A 16,268-nucleotide genomic window follows, 5' to 3' on the forward strand; every position below is an offset into this window, starting at 1 on the left:
GCTTTAGCATCCGAGGGTGCTAAAGACGTTGGCGAATGTGATTGCAGAGCCATTGGCCATTATCTTTGAAAACTCATGGTGATCGGGCTAGGTCCTGGACAACTGGAAAAAGGCAAATATAGGGAAGAAGGAAAACCCGAGGAACTACAGACATGTCAGCCTCACGTCAGTCCCTGGAAAAATCATGGAGCAGGTCCTCAAGGAATCAATTTTGAAGCACTTAGAGGAGAGGAAAGTGATCAGGAACAGTCAGCATGGATTCACCAAGGGCAAGTCATGCCTGACTAACCTAATTGCCTTCTGTGATAAGATAAGTGGCTCTGTGGATGAGGGGAAAGCAGTGGACGTGTTATTCCTTGACTTTAGCAAAGCTTTTGACACGGTCTCCCACAGTATTCTTGCCAGCAAATTAAAGAAGTATGGGCTGGATGAATGGACTATAAGGTGGATAGAAAGCTGGCTAGATCATCGGGCTCAACAGGTAGTGATCAATGGCTCCATGTCTAGTTGGCGGCTGATATCAAGCGGAGTGCCCGAAGGGTCAGTCCTGGGACCGGTTTTGTTCAATATCTTCATAAATGATCTGGAGGATGGCGTGGATTGCACTTTCAGCAAGTTTGCAGATGACACTAAACTGGGAGGAGTGGTAGACACACTGGAGGGTAGGGATAGGATACAGAGGGACCTAGACAAATTAGAGGATTGGACCAAAACAAATCTGATGAGGTTCAGCAAAGACAAGTGCAGAGTCCTGCACTTAGGACGGAAGAATGCCATTCACTGCTACAGAGTAGGGACCGAGTGGCTAGGCAGCAGTTCTGCAAAAAAGGACTTAGGGGTTATGGTGGACGAGAAGCTGGATATGAGTCAACAGTGTGCCCTTGTTGCCAAGAAGGCTAACAGGATTTTGGGCTGTATAAGTAGGAACATTGCCAGCAGATCGAGGGACGTGATCATTCCCCTCTATTTTGGCATTGGTGAGGCCTCATCTGTAGTACTGTGTCCAGTTTTGGGCCCCACACTACAAGAAGGATGTGGAAAAATTGGAAAGAGTTCAGCGGAGGGCAACAAAAATGATTAGGGGACTGGAACACATGACTTATGAGGAGAGGCTGAGGAGACTGGGATTACTGAGTCTGCAGAAGAGAAGAATGAGGGGGGATTTGGTAGCTGCTTTCAACTACCTGAAAGGGGGTTCCAAAGAGGAGGGATCTAGACTGTTCTCGGTGGTACCAGATGATAGAACAAGGAGTAATGGTCTCAAGTTGCAGGGGGGGAGGTTGAGGTTGAATATTAGCAAAAACTTTTTCACTAGGAAGGTGGCAAAGCACTGGCATGGGTTATCGAGGGAGGTGGTGGAATCTCCTTCCTTAGAGGTTTTTAAGGTCAGGCTTGACAAAGCCCTGGCTAGGATGATTTATTGGGGATTGGTCCTGCTTTGAGCAGGGGGTTGGACTAAATGACCTCTTGAGGTCCCTTCCAACCCTGATATTCTATAATTCTATGACACCAAAAGTGGAGAATCTCCAGTACCTATTCCACCACCTATTACTCCAAATGGAGTGTTAAAAGATTTGTCACCATTCTACATGACCCAGTTTCCTACTGCTGTCATTTCACCTGCAGCTTCAGTATTGGATGCGGGATCGAATTCACTATAAGATGTAGAGCCTGTTCCCACAAGTATGCCTACAACCTGACCATTTTCAGATAAGAATTTCCCTTCTTGGTACCTGTGTTCCAAACAAGGGATGTGAGATAGGATTGGGGTGACTGCCAGAATTGGGTTCCTTGCTCATATTGACCAACCCTCAACTTACTATTATCACTCCAGGAAGCATGAATCTTCCATGCCAATACATCTTTTACCAAACTGAAGGGTCCAGATCTTACCCCAAGAGAATGTTCCCAATCTTGCCCACAGGAGACATTATTTGAGGAGGAGCATCAGAGAACGTCTCCTCTACAAGAATTTCAACAGTAAAATATGGAGCTGGACAGTGGCTCATCTCCTGAGGAAAATGGAGGTGTAGCTACAGTATTGTCTCCTTCTGAGAACTTAATTCAGTTTCTTGAGCTAGTGGATAGAATGGCATTAACTTTAAAATTACCATCAGTAGCTTTGGAAAAAGCCACCCATCCAATTTTTGATATTTTGTGTTCTACTGCAAAGAGTACAATTTCATTGCCCATATTGGGAGGTCTCTGGTAATCAGCAAAATCTCTCTTGTCCCATCTTCATGTGAATCAATTTCAAAAAAGGCAGATAAACTATATTAGGTCCCACAGGAAAAATTTTCCTGTTTTCATGTACACCCTCAACCTAATTCTCTTGTGGTAGTAGCATCAGTTCAGAGATCTAGGTCAGGTCTTCAGCACTCAACTCCTTGTGATAAAGAAGGAAAAAAGTTGGACTCTGTAGGAAGAAAATTATTTCATCAGCTTCTTTAAACATGCATGTGGCCAATTATCAAGCAGTAAAGGCCAAATGCCAATTTCACTTGTGGGAGAAGATATCAGTCTTAACCAAGAATGTCCCAGAAAATCAGAGAAGACTAACAGTCACTCTCATAAAGATCAGCCAGAATGTGGCAAAACATGCCGTTAGGTCGGGAGTAGTCAATTATTTTTTGTCAAGATTCCCATGTCTTGATCAAGATATAGTCAAGGTCCTGACTCCAGAGAAACATTTTTTCACACAGCAATAACAATGATGATTATAAGTAAATAAAAAGATTTTGCGGTCTGCTCAAAAAAGTCTGGTGGTCCAGATTTGGCCCGCGATCTGCCTATTGACTATACCTACTTTAGGGTATCATTTGACATTTCTGAGACTGCACCAAGATTTGTGGCATCAGTTATAGCTCTCATCAGACATGCACGGCTATGATTTTCATCTTTCCCTATGGAAATTAAGACAAAAACTGAGGATTTACCTTTTTGAAGGAGATGGATTCTTTAGTGCAAAAACTGATGAAGTTCTGGAGAAAATGAAGAACCCATGCTCCAATATAAGATCTTCTGGGTTACTACTTCCTTCTCGTAGAATGACATCTGCATCTGTGTTCAGATACCATAAACATTCCTTTCCATCTTCTTCCTCTTCTTCTTATACCCATAAGAGGCAACCTTATTATCAGCAACGACAGACATCCTCTCAAATGCAGGAGAGGAAAATACCCTCCAAGCTTAGGATGAGGATGAAGAACTCCTCGATTGTATCTTCATAATGTCAGACCTTGGGTTTGATGTGATGAACAAAAGCTTCAAATCTGTTTCTGTCAATACTACCCACGTTTTTGGAAACACTCATTTCTACAGCACATGGATAAATATTGTCTTGGACAGATTGGGTTTAGGTGCAGTAAAAAAAAGTTTATACCTTCCAGTTCAAATTCTTTCCTCCATGCAAAATTCCCTTGCGCCCTTTTTAGGGACCCTTCTCACAAGCACGTGCAGCGGCTATAGAAGAAGTTCTGTTAGAATAAAGGAACATTTGATTTTTTTACTCCTGGTATTTTCTAATCCCAAAAAAGAATGGAGGTCTCAAACGAATTCTAGACTTCAGAACTTTAAACAAGGTCATCAAGAAGTTTCAGGTCAGGATGGTAACTGATTATTCCCTCCCTGTCCACTTTGAGATCAAGAGCAGCGAACCAATCTAGAGTCTCATATTTCAATAAGATCCTTGCATCAAAAATACCTGTTTTTTTCTGTTGGTTCAGACCTTTTCTAGTAAAGATTCCTACCCTTTGGCCTTTCTACAGCACCCGGAGTCTTTACCAAATGCCTGGCTCCAGTAGCAGCACACCTGAGAAGACAGGAAATTTCCATCTTTCATTACATAGATGATTTTCTTCTGAAGGCTCCCTCCAAAGAATTACAGAAAGCCATTCAGGTTACTCATTCTTTGTTCAGAACCCTACATCTTCTCATCAATAAAAAAGAGTCTCTTCTCACGCTGTCACAAAAGATTATGTTCACTGGTGTGATTCTTGATTCATTATAGGTAAGAGCTTTCCATCTGAAGGAGCAAATTAAAGCAAGTATGTAGGGACAAAATTAGAAAAGCCAAGGCACAAAATGAGATCAAACTAGCTAGGGACATAAAAGGAAACCAGAAAACATTCTACAAATACATTAGAAGAAAGAGGAAGACTAAGGACAGAATAGGTCCGTTACTCAATGAGGGGGGGAAAGACAATAAGAGAAAATGTGGGAATGGCAGAGGTGTTTAATGACTTTGTTTCGGTTTTCACCAAGAAGGTTGGTGGTGATTGGACGTCTAAAATAATGAATGCCAGTGAAAATGAGGTAGGATCAGAGTCTAAAATAGGGAAAGAACAAGTCAAAAATTATTTAGAGAAGTTAGAGGTCTTCAAATCACCAAGGCCTGATGAAGTGCATCCTACAATATTCAAGGTGCTGACTGAGGAGATATCTGAGCCATTAGCAATTATCTCTGACAGGAGATATTCCAGAAGACTGGAAAAGGGCAAATATAATGCCCATCTATAAAAAGTGAAATGAGCACAACCCGAGGAATTAGAGACCAGTCAGCTTAACTTCTGTAACCGAAAAGATAATGAAGCAAATAATTAAGCAATTAATTTGCAAACACCTAGAAGATAATGTGATAAATAACAGTCAGCATGGATTTGTCAAGAACAAATCGTGTCAGACCAACCTGATAGCTTTTTTTGACAGGTTAACAAGCCTTGTGGATAGGGGGGAAGTGGTAGATGTGGTATATCTTGACTTTAGTAAGACTTTAGACTTTTGATACTGTCTCACATGACCTTCTCATAAACAAACTAGGGAAATACAACCTAGATGGAGCTACTATAAGGTGGGTGCATAACTGGTTGGAAAATCGTTCCCAGAGAGTGGTTCACAGTCATGCTGGAAGGGTCCTGCAGGGATCGGTTCTGGGTCCGGTTCTGTTCAATATCTTCATCAGTGATGTAGATAATGGCAAGGAGAGTAAACTTCTAAAGTTTGCAGACAATACCCAGCTGGGAGGGGTTGCAAGTGCTTTGGAAGTTAGGATTAAAATTCAGAATGGTCTGGACAAACTGCAGAAATGGTCTGAAGTAAATAGGATGATATTCAATAAAGACAAATCATAGAATCATAGAATATCAGGATTGGAAGGGACCTCAGGAGGTCATCTAGTCCAACCTCCTGCTCAAAGCAGGACCAATCCCCAACTAAATCATCCCAGCCAGGGCTTTGTCAAGCCTGACCTTAAAAACTTCTAAGTTTTTAAGTTACCACCTCCCTAGGTAACGCATTCCAGTGTTTCACCACCCTCCTAGTGAAAAAGTTTTTCCTAATATCCAACCTAAACCTCCCCCCCTGCAACTTGAGACCATTACTCCTCGTTCTGTCATTCAGCTACCACTGAGAACAGTCTAGATCCATCCTCTTTGGAACCCCCTTTCAGGTAGTTGAAAGCAGCTATCAAATCCCCCCTCATTCTTCTCTTCCGCAGACTAAACAATCCCAGTTCCCTCAGCCTCTCCTCATAAGTCGTGTTCCAGTCCCCTAATCATTTTTGTTGCCCTCCGCTGGACTCTTTCCAATTTTTCCACATCCTTCTTGTAGTGTGGGGCCCAAAACTGGACACAGTACTCCAGATGAGGCCTCACCAATATCGAATAGAGGGGAATGATCACGTCCCTCGTGAAGATATTGAACAAAACCAGCCCGAGGACTGACCCTTGGGGCACTCCACTTGATACCGGCTGCCAACTAGACATAGATCACTACCCATTGAGCCTGACAATCTAGCCAACTTTCTATCCACCTTATCGTCCATTCATCCAGCCCATACTTCTTTAACTTGCTGGCAAGAATACTGTGGGAGACCATGTCAAAAGCTTTGCTAAAGTCCAGGAACAACATGTCCACTGCTTTCCCCTCATCCACAGAGTCAGTTATCTCGTCATAGAAAGCAATTAGATTAGTCAAGCATGACTTGCCCTTGGTGAATCCATGCTGACTGTTCCTGATCACTTTCCTCTCCTCTAAGTGCTTCAGAATTGATTCCTTGAGGACCTGCTCCATGATTTTTCCAGGGACTGAGGTGAGGCTGACTGGCCTGTAGTTCCCAGGATCCTCCTCCTTCCCTTTTTTAAAGATGGGCACTACGTTAGTCTTTTTCCAGTCTTCCGGGACTTCCCCCGATCGCCATGAGTTTTCAAAGATAATGGCCAATGGCTCTGCAATTACATCCGCCAACTCCTTTAGCACTCTCGGATGCAGCGCATCTGGCCCCATGGACTTTTGCTCGTCCAGCTTTTCTAAATAGTCCCGAACCACTTCTTTCTCCACAGAGGGCTGGTCACCTCCTCCCCATGCTGTGCTGCCCAGTGCAGCAGTCTGGGAGCTGACCTTGTTCGTGAAGACAGAGGCAAAAAAAGCATTGAGTACATTAGCTTTTTCCATATCCTCTGTCACTAGGTCGCCTCTCTCATTCAGTAAGGGGCCCACACTTTCCTTCACTTTCTTCTTCTTGCTAACATACCTGAAGAAACCCTTCTTGTTACTCTTAACATCTCTTGCTAGCTGCAACTCCAGGTGTGATTTGGCCTTCCTGATTTCACTCCTGCAAGCCGGAGCAATATTTTTATACTCTTCCATGGTCATTTGTCCAATCTTCCACTTCTTGTAAGCTTCTTTTTTGTGTTTAAGATCAGCAAGGATTTCACTGTTAAGCCAAGCTAGTCGCCTGCCATATTTACTATTCTTTCTACACATCGGGATGGTTTGTTCCTGCAAGCTCAATAAGGATTCTTTAAAATACAGCCAGCTCTCCTGGACTCCTTTCCCCCTCATGTTATTCTCCCAGGGGATCCTGCCCATCAGTTCCCTGAAGGAGTCAAAGTCTGCTTTTCTGAAGTCCAGGGTCTGTATTCTGCTGCTCTCCTTTCTTGCAAAGTACTCCTGTTAGGAAAGAACAATCAGTTGCACACATACAAAATGGGAAATGACTGCCTAGGAAGGAGTACTGTGGAAAAGGAGCTGGGTGTCATAGTGGATCACAAACTAAATATGAGTCAACTGTGTAACACTGTTGCAAAAGAAGGAAACATCATTCTGGGATGTATTAGCAGGAGTGTTGTAAGCAAGACACACGAAGTAATTCTTGTGCTCTACTCCGCGCTGATTAGGCCTCAAGTGGAGGGAATATTGTGTCCAGTTCTGGGTGTCAAATTTCAGGAAAGATGTGGACAAATTGGAGAAAGTCCAGAGAAGAGCAACAAAAATGATTAAAGGTCTAGAAAACATGACCTATTGAGGGAAGATTGAAAAAATTGGGTTTGTTTAGTTTGGAGAAGAGAAGACTGAGCGGGGATATGATGATAGTTTTCAAGTACATAAAAGGTAGAAGGAGGCGGGAGAAAAATTATTGTTCTTAACCTCTGAGGATAAGACAAGAAGCAATGGGCTTAAATTGCAGCGAGGGCGGTTTAGGTTGGACATTAGGAAAAACTTCCTAATTATCAGAGTGGTTAAGCACTGGAATAAATTGCCTAGGGAAGTGGTGGAATCTCCATCATTGGGGATTTTTAAGAGCAGGTTGGACAAACACCTGTCAGGGATGGTCTAGATAATACTTAGTCCTGCCTTGAGTGCAGGGGACTGGACTAGATGACCTCTCAAGGTCTCTTCCAGTTCTATGATTCTATGAAATTAAAAACTACCATATGCAGACTGCTTCAATAGCCCTCTCAAAATTTGTTAACTTTGAGTCTGATGGCATCCACGACTCATTTCAGGCTCAGAATGAGACCACTTTGGCACTGGCCACTATGGAATTTCAGACCCATTATGGACAGGGGAGAGGGATAGCTCAGTGGTTTGAGCATTGGCCTGCTAAACCCAGGGTTGTGAGTTCAATCCTTGAGGGGGCCATTTAGGGATCGGGGCAAAAATTGGGGATTGGTCCTGCTTTGAGCAGGGGGTTGGACTAGATGACCTCCAGAGGTCCCTTCCGACCCTGATATTCTATGATTTGCAAAAGGTATTCACTGTTCTGAGGAAGGTTTGTCTTTCTCTCAGATGGTGGCTATAACCTCAAAATGTCCTCAGGGAAGTTTTGTTCAACCCACATTCTCCTTCTTTAATTATAACCACAGATGCATCAAAGAAAGGGTGGTTTACACATTTTTGTAGTCTGTACATTGAAGCTCTTTAGAACAACACAGAATCCCTGTTGCACAAAAATGTATTGGAACTGAGGGCAATCCAGCTAGCTTTCAGAGCATTTCTCTTACAAGTGTGAAATGCGGTAATGCAGGTGGCCGTGGACGGTGTGTCAGCAGCAGTTTGTATGTGAACGAATGAGGATGAACGCTGTCACACCAACTGTCTGCAAAGAGACAGTGGAACTTTGGGACTGATGTGTCAGACACAGCGTATACCCCGTTGCCGCGCCCGCAGCGGTTCCATACAATGTGATCACAGATTGGCCGAGCAGAGATTATTTTAGATGCACAAATGGCCCCTAAAAGATTGGTGATTCAGGATATATTCAATCTTTGGGGATTTCTGGACATAGATCTGTTTGCAACCAGATTCAAACCACATACAAAGTGTCCCCATTTCCATGCAAGAGCAGGCTCAGATAGTCTGTCATTGACAGATGCATTCCTTCTAGGTTGGGGAGCGGTCTGATTTATGTATTTCCCCTTTTTCCCCCTCATTCCCACAGTCCTAAAAAAGATAAGACAAGATTCAGCCAGAGGGTGATTCTTACTGCTCCAGTGTGGCTGAAGCAGCAGTGGTGCATCAGGTTACTCCATTTATTCAAAGGCAATTACAAAATCCTCTTGTAATCAGTGGATCTGCTATCCCAGCAGGGGGGAAAGGTCTTCCATCCAGCTCTCCAGTAGTTACATTTTATAGCTTGGGCACTAGCCTTTGACAGAGTTAGAAAGATCATGCTCATCCGAGATGCAGAGAGTTAATGCCAGAAAACTACCAGATAGAAAAAAAAATTGAGTTGGACAGGAAAAGATTTGTTTGATGGACAACTGGGAAAGGTTTCAGCTCCAATATAACTTATTCTGGGATATCTGTTACACTTAAAAAATAAATGGGTTGTCTCTGCCCTCCATTAAGTTTATTGCTAGCAGTATGCCATACTCATGTTAATGGTGAATCTATTTTTTTTTTTTTTTTTTTTTTTTGCATATGCCGGTTAAGAACTTTTTTAAAGGACTATTGAAATTGTATCTCCCCGTGCAGAGAAGTTGGATCTTGGTTCATACCCTAAATTTCTTCTTAGTTGTGTCTGAGTTTCATGTAAATCAAACTGTAATTGACCAGTGTTCTTTCCAAAGCCTCATTCGTCTAAAGAGGAGGCCAGGTTATATTTGTTGGATGCCAGCATGTACTATCATACTACTTAGATAGAGAACAAAGAGTTTTAGGTCATCTTCCAAGTTTTGTTTCATGTTCTGGTAACTCCAAAGGGAAAGCCATTTCATATCAGTCCCTGTCTAGAAGGGTTAGATAGTGCATTGACGAGTGTCTCCCACTCCTAGTCTGCTCAGAGTTTATTCTACTGGAACAGTAGCTACAGCTTTTAATAAACACATTCTCATAATCAAGATATGCAAAACCACTATGTGGATGTCCGTTCTCTTTCAAGAAGAATGATGCTTAGGAGACGGCATCCTAGTCAGATGCCCAGTTTGGTAATCCTTGTTTAGTTAGAACTCTGCATCCCTTCATCCAGTTTACCATACTGCTTGTGAAACTATCTGAAGAGTGGGAATATGCAGAGGATACTCAAAGAAGAAATGAAGGTAACTTACTTGTAACTGGAGTTCTTCAAGATAGACTCTGCATATTTACACTCCCCGCCAACTTTGCCTAATCCGCAGAGTCCAAATTAAAATATTTGCATTCTTCGGTATTGGTGGTGGAAGAAACTGAGGCAGCAACAGCACCAAGCCTTCAGAAAACGCTCAAGTGCTAGGCAGGGAGGGCAGAGGATCATGGATGTCTAACCAGTACTGCTACCGGTCAGCATGAGTCCTAAAAGTGTGAATATGCAGAATCCAGCTCAAAGAACTCTGGCTACAAGTAAGTAACCTTCATTTATAATTTTATAAAACACCTAGAAGATCATGATATATGACCAACAAAAGAAAATGGTTCCTCGCTAATCTATTAAAAATTCTTTGAACTTGTGAATAACAACATTGTGAATATAAGAGAACTGGTTGATAAAATTTAGACTTTCAAAGGTTCTTTGTCAGAGTGCCACTCAGGAGGCTACTAAAGAATCTAAGTTGTTAAGAGGTAAGTGGCAAAGCAAGAGTGTGGGGAGGGGGCGGGGGGGGGGACAGGAAATAAATGGTCAACTTTCATCATGGCAGGTTAGCAGCAGCATGGCCCACATACCATAGAAGGACTGGTGGTGTTTGATATAAGTGATCTAGAAAAGGTGGTGAGCAGTGAAGTGACAATTTGTAGATGACAAAATTACTTTGGTTACTCAAGGCCAGAGAATACTCTGAGGAAGTTTATTTATTATTTGTATTCCTGTAGCACCTAGGAGTCCCAGTTATGGACCAGGAATCCATTGTGCTAAGAGCTGTACAGAAACAACAAAAAGATATGATTCCCGCCCCAAAGAGCTTACAGTCAAGTCTAAGTATTAAGTCGAGACAACACATGGAGACCGACGGGGAGTACAAGGAAACAATGAGACAATATTGGTCAGCATGATAGGCAGTTGTCTCTGCACACCAGCAGCCCAATTGTTGTCAAGTTTTTTGTAGGCTTCATGGCAAAGAGTTTTGAGGAGGGTTTTGAAGGAGGATAATGAGTTAGTTTTGCAGATATTTATGGGGAGATCCTCTCAAGCATGAGGGACAGCATGGGAGAAAGTACCAACGAGATTAGTGGGCATCACAGTGGCAGATTAAACTCATTGTCAATAAATGCAAAGTAATACACATTGGAGTGAATAATTTGAACTATTTATATACCTTACAGCAGTGCTGCTCAAGCTATCTGATGTGGGGGACCGGCAATTTTTTTTTTCCAATGTGCGCGTGGACTGGCAGCCGATGGCCACCCCTTTGAGTAGCACTGCCTTACAGGGTTCTAAATTAATTGCATCAATTCAAGAAAAAGATCTGGGCATCATTATGGAGTGCTCAGTGGAAACTTCCGCCCAAAGAAATTTGAGAATAACAAAATGGACATATAAAAATAAAACTCCTCGCCTGAAATAATGTGTTCAGTACTGATCAATCTATCTCAGAAGGAATATTACAGAATTTGGGGAGGGGAGGGGTCAAAGATGGCTGACAAGAATGATTAGGGCCCTGTGTTCCCTTTAAACTGAGCAGTCGCGTGGCCACCCAGGAGTGAGTCAAACATTTGATTAGCAGAGCTGAGCAGATTGGGCAGCGTGTTCAGGTCCGTTCCCCCCCTCTTCCCCCCCCTCCAGCCATGTTGCTCCTGCCCTCTGCCTTGGAGCCCCTGGCCAGCTGCTCCTAGGACCCTCCCGCTTGCTGTGCAGAGTGGGGGAGGGGGGTGCTGATGTCAAGGTGTCTGCCTCCCTTCTGCCCACGTACCCCATCTTTGCAGAGCAGGAGGGGAGGACAGGATGGCTGCTGGTAGCTGCTGTGGTCTGAACAACAAGCTTTCTGGTGACAGCCTTAAAGAGATGGTGCATGGTCTCTCATAGACTTTCCCAGCAGCCAGCACACACACTGTGTCTTTGTGTCTCTCTCACACACATATACACTGTCTGTGTGTGTGTGTGTGTCTCTCACACACACACACTCTCTCTCTCTCTCTCTCCCCCCTCTTCCCCCCCCCCCCCCCCCAGGTTCAATTATTGCTGGGATTCATGGTCTGTTACTGTCCTGTTTTTAAGGTCCCAGCCACTTTCAGCTTTGTGACACACATTACTTTACAATTATACCCTTGCGACAGCAGGGCTTTCAGCTGCCGGTGTGGATAATATCCACTGAATAGTTAGTTTTGAAAAGGCTACAACTTGTTTTGGGACATAAGGCAGCCATTAATTCTTGGGAGCGTACAAGAAAGTCAGAGACAGCATACTGGGCTTCATGAATCACAGGTCTGATCTAGTCTGGCGATTCCGTTATTAAATGTGTTTTGTTAGAGATTTAGGGTTTTTGGGAGATACATGATAAAATAATCACAATCAAGTCATTTTAGTAACAAATATGTGTACTGGATGTATGACTGAAAATCCAGACAGATTGTTTGGGGTTCTTTAAAAGGTGAAGACTTCCCTTTGTAAAGAAAGTATAAGCTTAAATTTAGCCAAAAAAGGCTATTTGGCATGCATGGTATTTGGCATGCAGCTGGGTGGCTCTGAGACTCCCCTTTGTGCCCTTTCTTTGTTGCGGGTTCCTCTTGCATACCTTCTTGGGATGAGGGGGGTTGCACGTGGTTTCTTCTGAAGTCAACCAACATCATTCCTTCAGTCAGCCATAGGAGGTGGTTGGAGAGAATCACTAAGTGCATTCTTCCCTTCGGGAACTGAACGTGTCCAGCCCTTGACCACCAACACTGTGATTCCACTGCCACTAAATCTCTGACCTGGTCTGAAAACACCCATCTGGATACCAGACCTACTGACTCTGAAATCAACAGTGTGAAATTTAAAAGCAGTGAAGTTTGGTAGGAATGTTTTGCTCTGTATAAGAGGTTGCATAGAATAAAACATTTGTAAACTTTTACAATCTTATTTGTTTGATATTTTAAAAATCCATAGGCAAGCTCTAAAGATACAGGACAGCTGTATGCTGCATTACACCATCGGATCTTGGCTCTACGGTGTAGAGTGGAACAAGAGCAAGAAGCGAAGATCACAGCACCTGAGCCAGAGGTAACACAATCAAATGAAGAAGATAGTGATGACGATGATGTCATTGCTCCTTCAGGATCTGCTGGAAGTGGTAAGCAAGCAAATGTGCTAAACTTCCTAGTTTCCTGTACTGTTCTCTCATTGTACTTAAACAAACCAAACTGCTTGACTCTTACATTAATGCCTAACTCTCTTAGTTACATTCATGAGTGTTTGTAGTATAGGGTCCATGACATGGACTAAGATATGGTCACAGCCAACTCTTCCAGTCACCTAGTAGAAATCCCCTCACATTTGTCACATCCCTCTAAATGGATATTAAAAAGTTCCCTGCATGGCTTGGCACAGAGGGTCCCTGGTGGGGCTGTGGCCTAATTATAAGATATTAATTAGTTCAGCATTGCCCACTCTCATTAGTTTCATTGTTTTTTGGGGGGGTTAAAAGTTGTCATGAGTTTCTGATTTCTGCCTTCAACCTAGTGAAATGTTGTCCTTACCCAAAAAGTCGAGAGAAGAGCAATTAAAATGATTACAGGTCTACAAAACATGACCAATGAGGGAAGACTGAAAAAATTGGATTTGTTTAGTCTGCAGAAGAGATGACTGAGAGGGAACATAACACTTTTCAAGTACATAAAAGGTTGTTACAAAGAGGAGGGAGAAAAATTATCCTCGTTAACCTCTGAGGATAGGACAAGAAGCAATGGGCTTAAATTGCAGCAAGGGAGGTTTAGGTTGGACATTAGGAAAAACTTCCTAACTCTCAGGGTGGTGAAGCACTGGAATAAATTGCCTAGCGCAGTTGTGGAATCTCCATCCTTGGAGGTTTTTAAGAGCAGGTTAGACAAACACTTGTCGGGGATGGTCTAGATAATACTTAACCCTGCTGGGACTGGACAAGATCAGTGGTTTTCAAACTTTTTTTCTGGTGACACAGTTGAAGAAATTTTGTGATGCCTGTGACCCAATGCACCTGGGGCAGAGGGGTTTGGGGTGTGGGAGGGGCTCAGGCCTGGAGCAGAGGGTTGTGGTGCGGGGGTGAGGGCTGCGGGGTGGGGCCAGGGATGAGGGGTTTGGGCTGCAGGTGGGGGCTCCAGGTGCGGGGGGGGTCAGGGCTGGAGCAGGGGGTTGGGCTGCAGGAGGGGGTCAGGGCTCTCAGCTGGGGGGTGCAGGCTCTGGGGTAGAGCTGGGGATGAGGGATTTGGGGTGCAGGAGGGGGCTCTGGGTTTTGGGGGGGGTCAGGGCTGGGGAAGGGGATTGGAACCAGCCAATGGGAGCGTGGAGCTGGTGCTCAGGGTGGGGGCAGTGCGCGGAGCCCCACCTAGAAGCCGGACCTGCTGCTGGCCGCTTCCAGGCTCAGCACAGTGTCAGAACACGTAGAGACTAGCCTGCCTTAGCCAGGCAGCATCACTGACGGGACTTTTAACGGCCCAGTTGGTGGTGCTGACCAGAGCCACCATGACCCTGTGCCTTACGTTCTGCGACCCAGTACTGGGTCGCAACCCGCAGTTTGAAAACCACTGGACTAGATGACCTCTTGAGGTCCCTTCCAGTCCTATGATTCTATGAAAATGATGACCACCTCCCATTGTTTCCAGTGGGCTGAATCCAGGCTGACCTTAGGGAAAATGGTGGCCCTTTAGTCACCATGTGAGGGCCAGTCAGGAAACAGGAGAATACAGAGAAGTGGGTAATGTGACCGTGGGGGCAGCTGGGAGTGTGGCTGTATTGGGAAATAGGCAGGAGTCAGAGGAGATGGAGGTGCGGAAACAGGAGGGAGACTAAAGGGTGGGGAGCAAAGGGAGAAGGGGCCATTTTAGGACTCCTGGATGGGAGCCAGCTATGTTCTGTCTTCCTATAGCTGGAAACCTCCCCTCCTTTTGCTGCTGCCAGTCCTACAGCCGGTCTCATGGTAGAAAATAGCAAGGATGATTTGCAGCAGTGGCTGGGTTTGGAGCACCAGCTCTATGCTGGCAGAATGCAAGGCTTAACATTTTAGATGTCTATACACAAATGCAATGAGTATGGGGAACAAAAAGGAAATTGGCAGTCATTAGAACATAAGCTAAATTATGAATTAATTGGCATCACAGAGATTTGGTGGGATAAATCTCATGACTGACATATTGTATACAGGGGAATAAGCTTACAGGGGAAGCGGTAGATGTGGTATATCTTGACTTTAGTAGGACTTTTGATACTGTCTTGTATGATCTTCTCATAAACAAACTAGGGAAATGCAACCTAGATGGAGCTACTATAAGGTGGGTGCATAACTGGTTGGAAAATCGTTCCCAGAGAGTAGTTATCAGTGGTTCAGAGTCATGGTGCAAGGGCATAACGAGTGGGGTCCTGCAGGGATCGGTTCTGGGGCTGGTTCTGTTCAATATCTTCATCAATGATGTAGATAATGGCATAGAGAGTACACTTACAAAGTTTGTGGACGATACCAAGCTGGGAGGGGTTGCAAGTGCTTTGGAAGATAGGATTAAAATTCAAAATGGTCTGGACAAACTGAAGAAATGGTCTGAAGTAAACAGGATTAAATTCAATAAAGACAAGTGCAAAGTACTCCACTTAGGAAGGAACAATCAGTTGCACACAAAATGGGAAATGACTGCATAGGAAGGAGTACTGCGGAAAAGGATCTGGGGTTCATAGTGGATCACAAAGTAAATATGAGTCAACTGTGTAACGCTGTTGCAAAAAAAGGAAACATCATGCTGGGATGTATTAGCTGGGATGTATTAGCAGGAGTGTTGTAAGCAAGACACGAGAAGTAATTCTTCTGCTCTACTCCACGCTGATTAGGCCTCAAGTGGAGGGAATATTGTGTCCAGTTCTGGGTGCCACATTTCAGGAAAGATGTGGACAAATTGGAGAAAGTCCAGAGAAGAGCAACAAAAATGATTTAAAATGACCTCTTGAGGTCCCTCCCAGTTCTATGATTCTTCAGGAAAGCTGGGTAAAAAAAGGGAGGAGGTGGTAATGTGGGACTTTACTTTTTCAGCAGGTGTCTGTGTAGTTAATTCAACAAAATGCAAAATGTCCAAAAGTTCTTAGAATGTATCTGGGACAATGTTTTGTTTAGAAAGTGGAGGAAGTAACCAGGGGGAAAGCCATTTTAGACTTGATTCTGACCAATAGGGAGGAATTGGTTGTGAATCTGAAGGTGGAAGGCAATTTGGGTGAAAGTGATCACGAAATGATAACTTCATAATTCTAAGAAAAGGAAGGAGTGATAACAGAATAAGGACAATGGACTTAAAAAAAAAAGCAGACTTTAACAATCTCAGAGAACTAGTAGGGTGCGGTCCCAAGGGAAGAAAACCTTAGAGATAAAGGCATTCAGGAGAGCTGGCAGTCTCTCAAGGAGACAATATTAAATGCAAAACTT

General features: G+C 43.8%; 1 protein-coding gene across 6 annotated transcripts in view; it reads left to right on the forward strand.

The window, feature by feature from the left end:
- Positions 1-16,268, forward strand: part of RANBP3 (RAN binding protein 3) — a 183,288-nt gene that overhangs the window by 164,109 nt on the left and 2,911 nt on the right. For all 6 annotated transcript variants that reach the window (XM_074939879.1, XM_074939881.1, XM_074939880.1 and 3 more), the window contains one exon: positions 12,779-12,962. In XM_074939879.1, the coding sequence (XP_074795980.1) occupies positions 12,779-12,962 (184 nt within the window). The remainder of the gene's footprint in view (positions 1-12,778; positions 12,963-16,268) is intronic.

This window comes from Natator depressus, chromosome 25 (genome assembly GCF_965152275.1).
Source record: "Natator depressus isolate rNatDep1 chromosome 25, rNatDep2.hap1, whole genome shotgun sequence".
Taxonomy (NCBI): Eukaryota; Metazoa; Chordata; order Testudines; family Cheloniidae; genus Natator; species Natator depressus.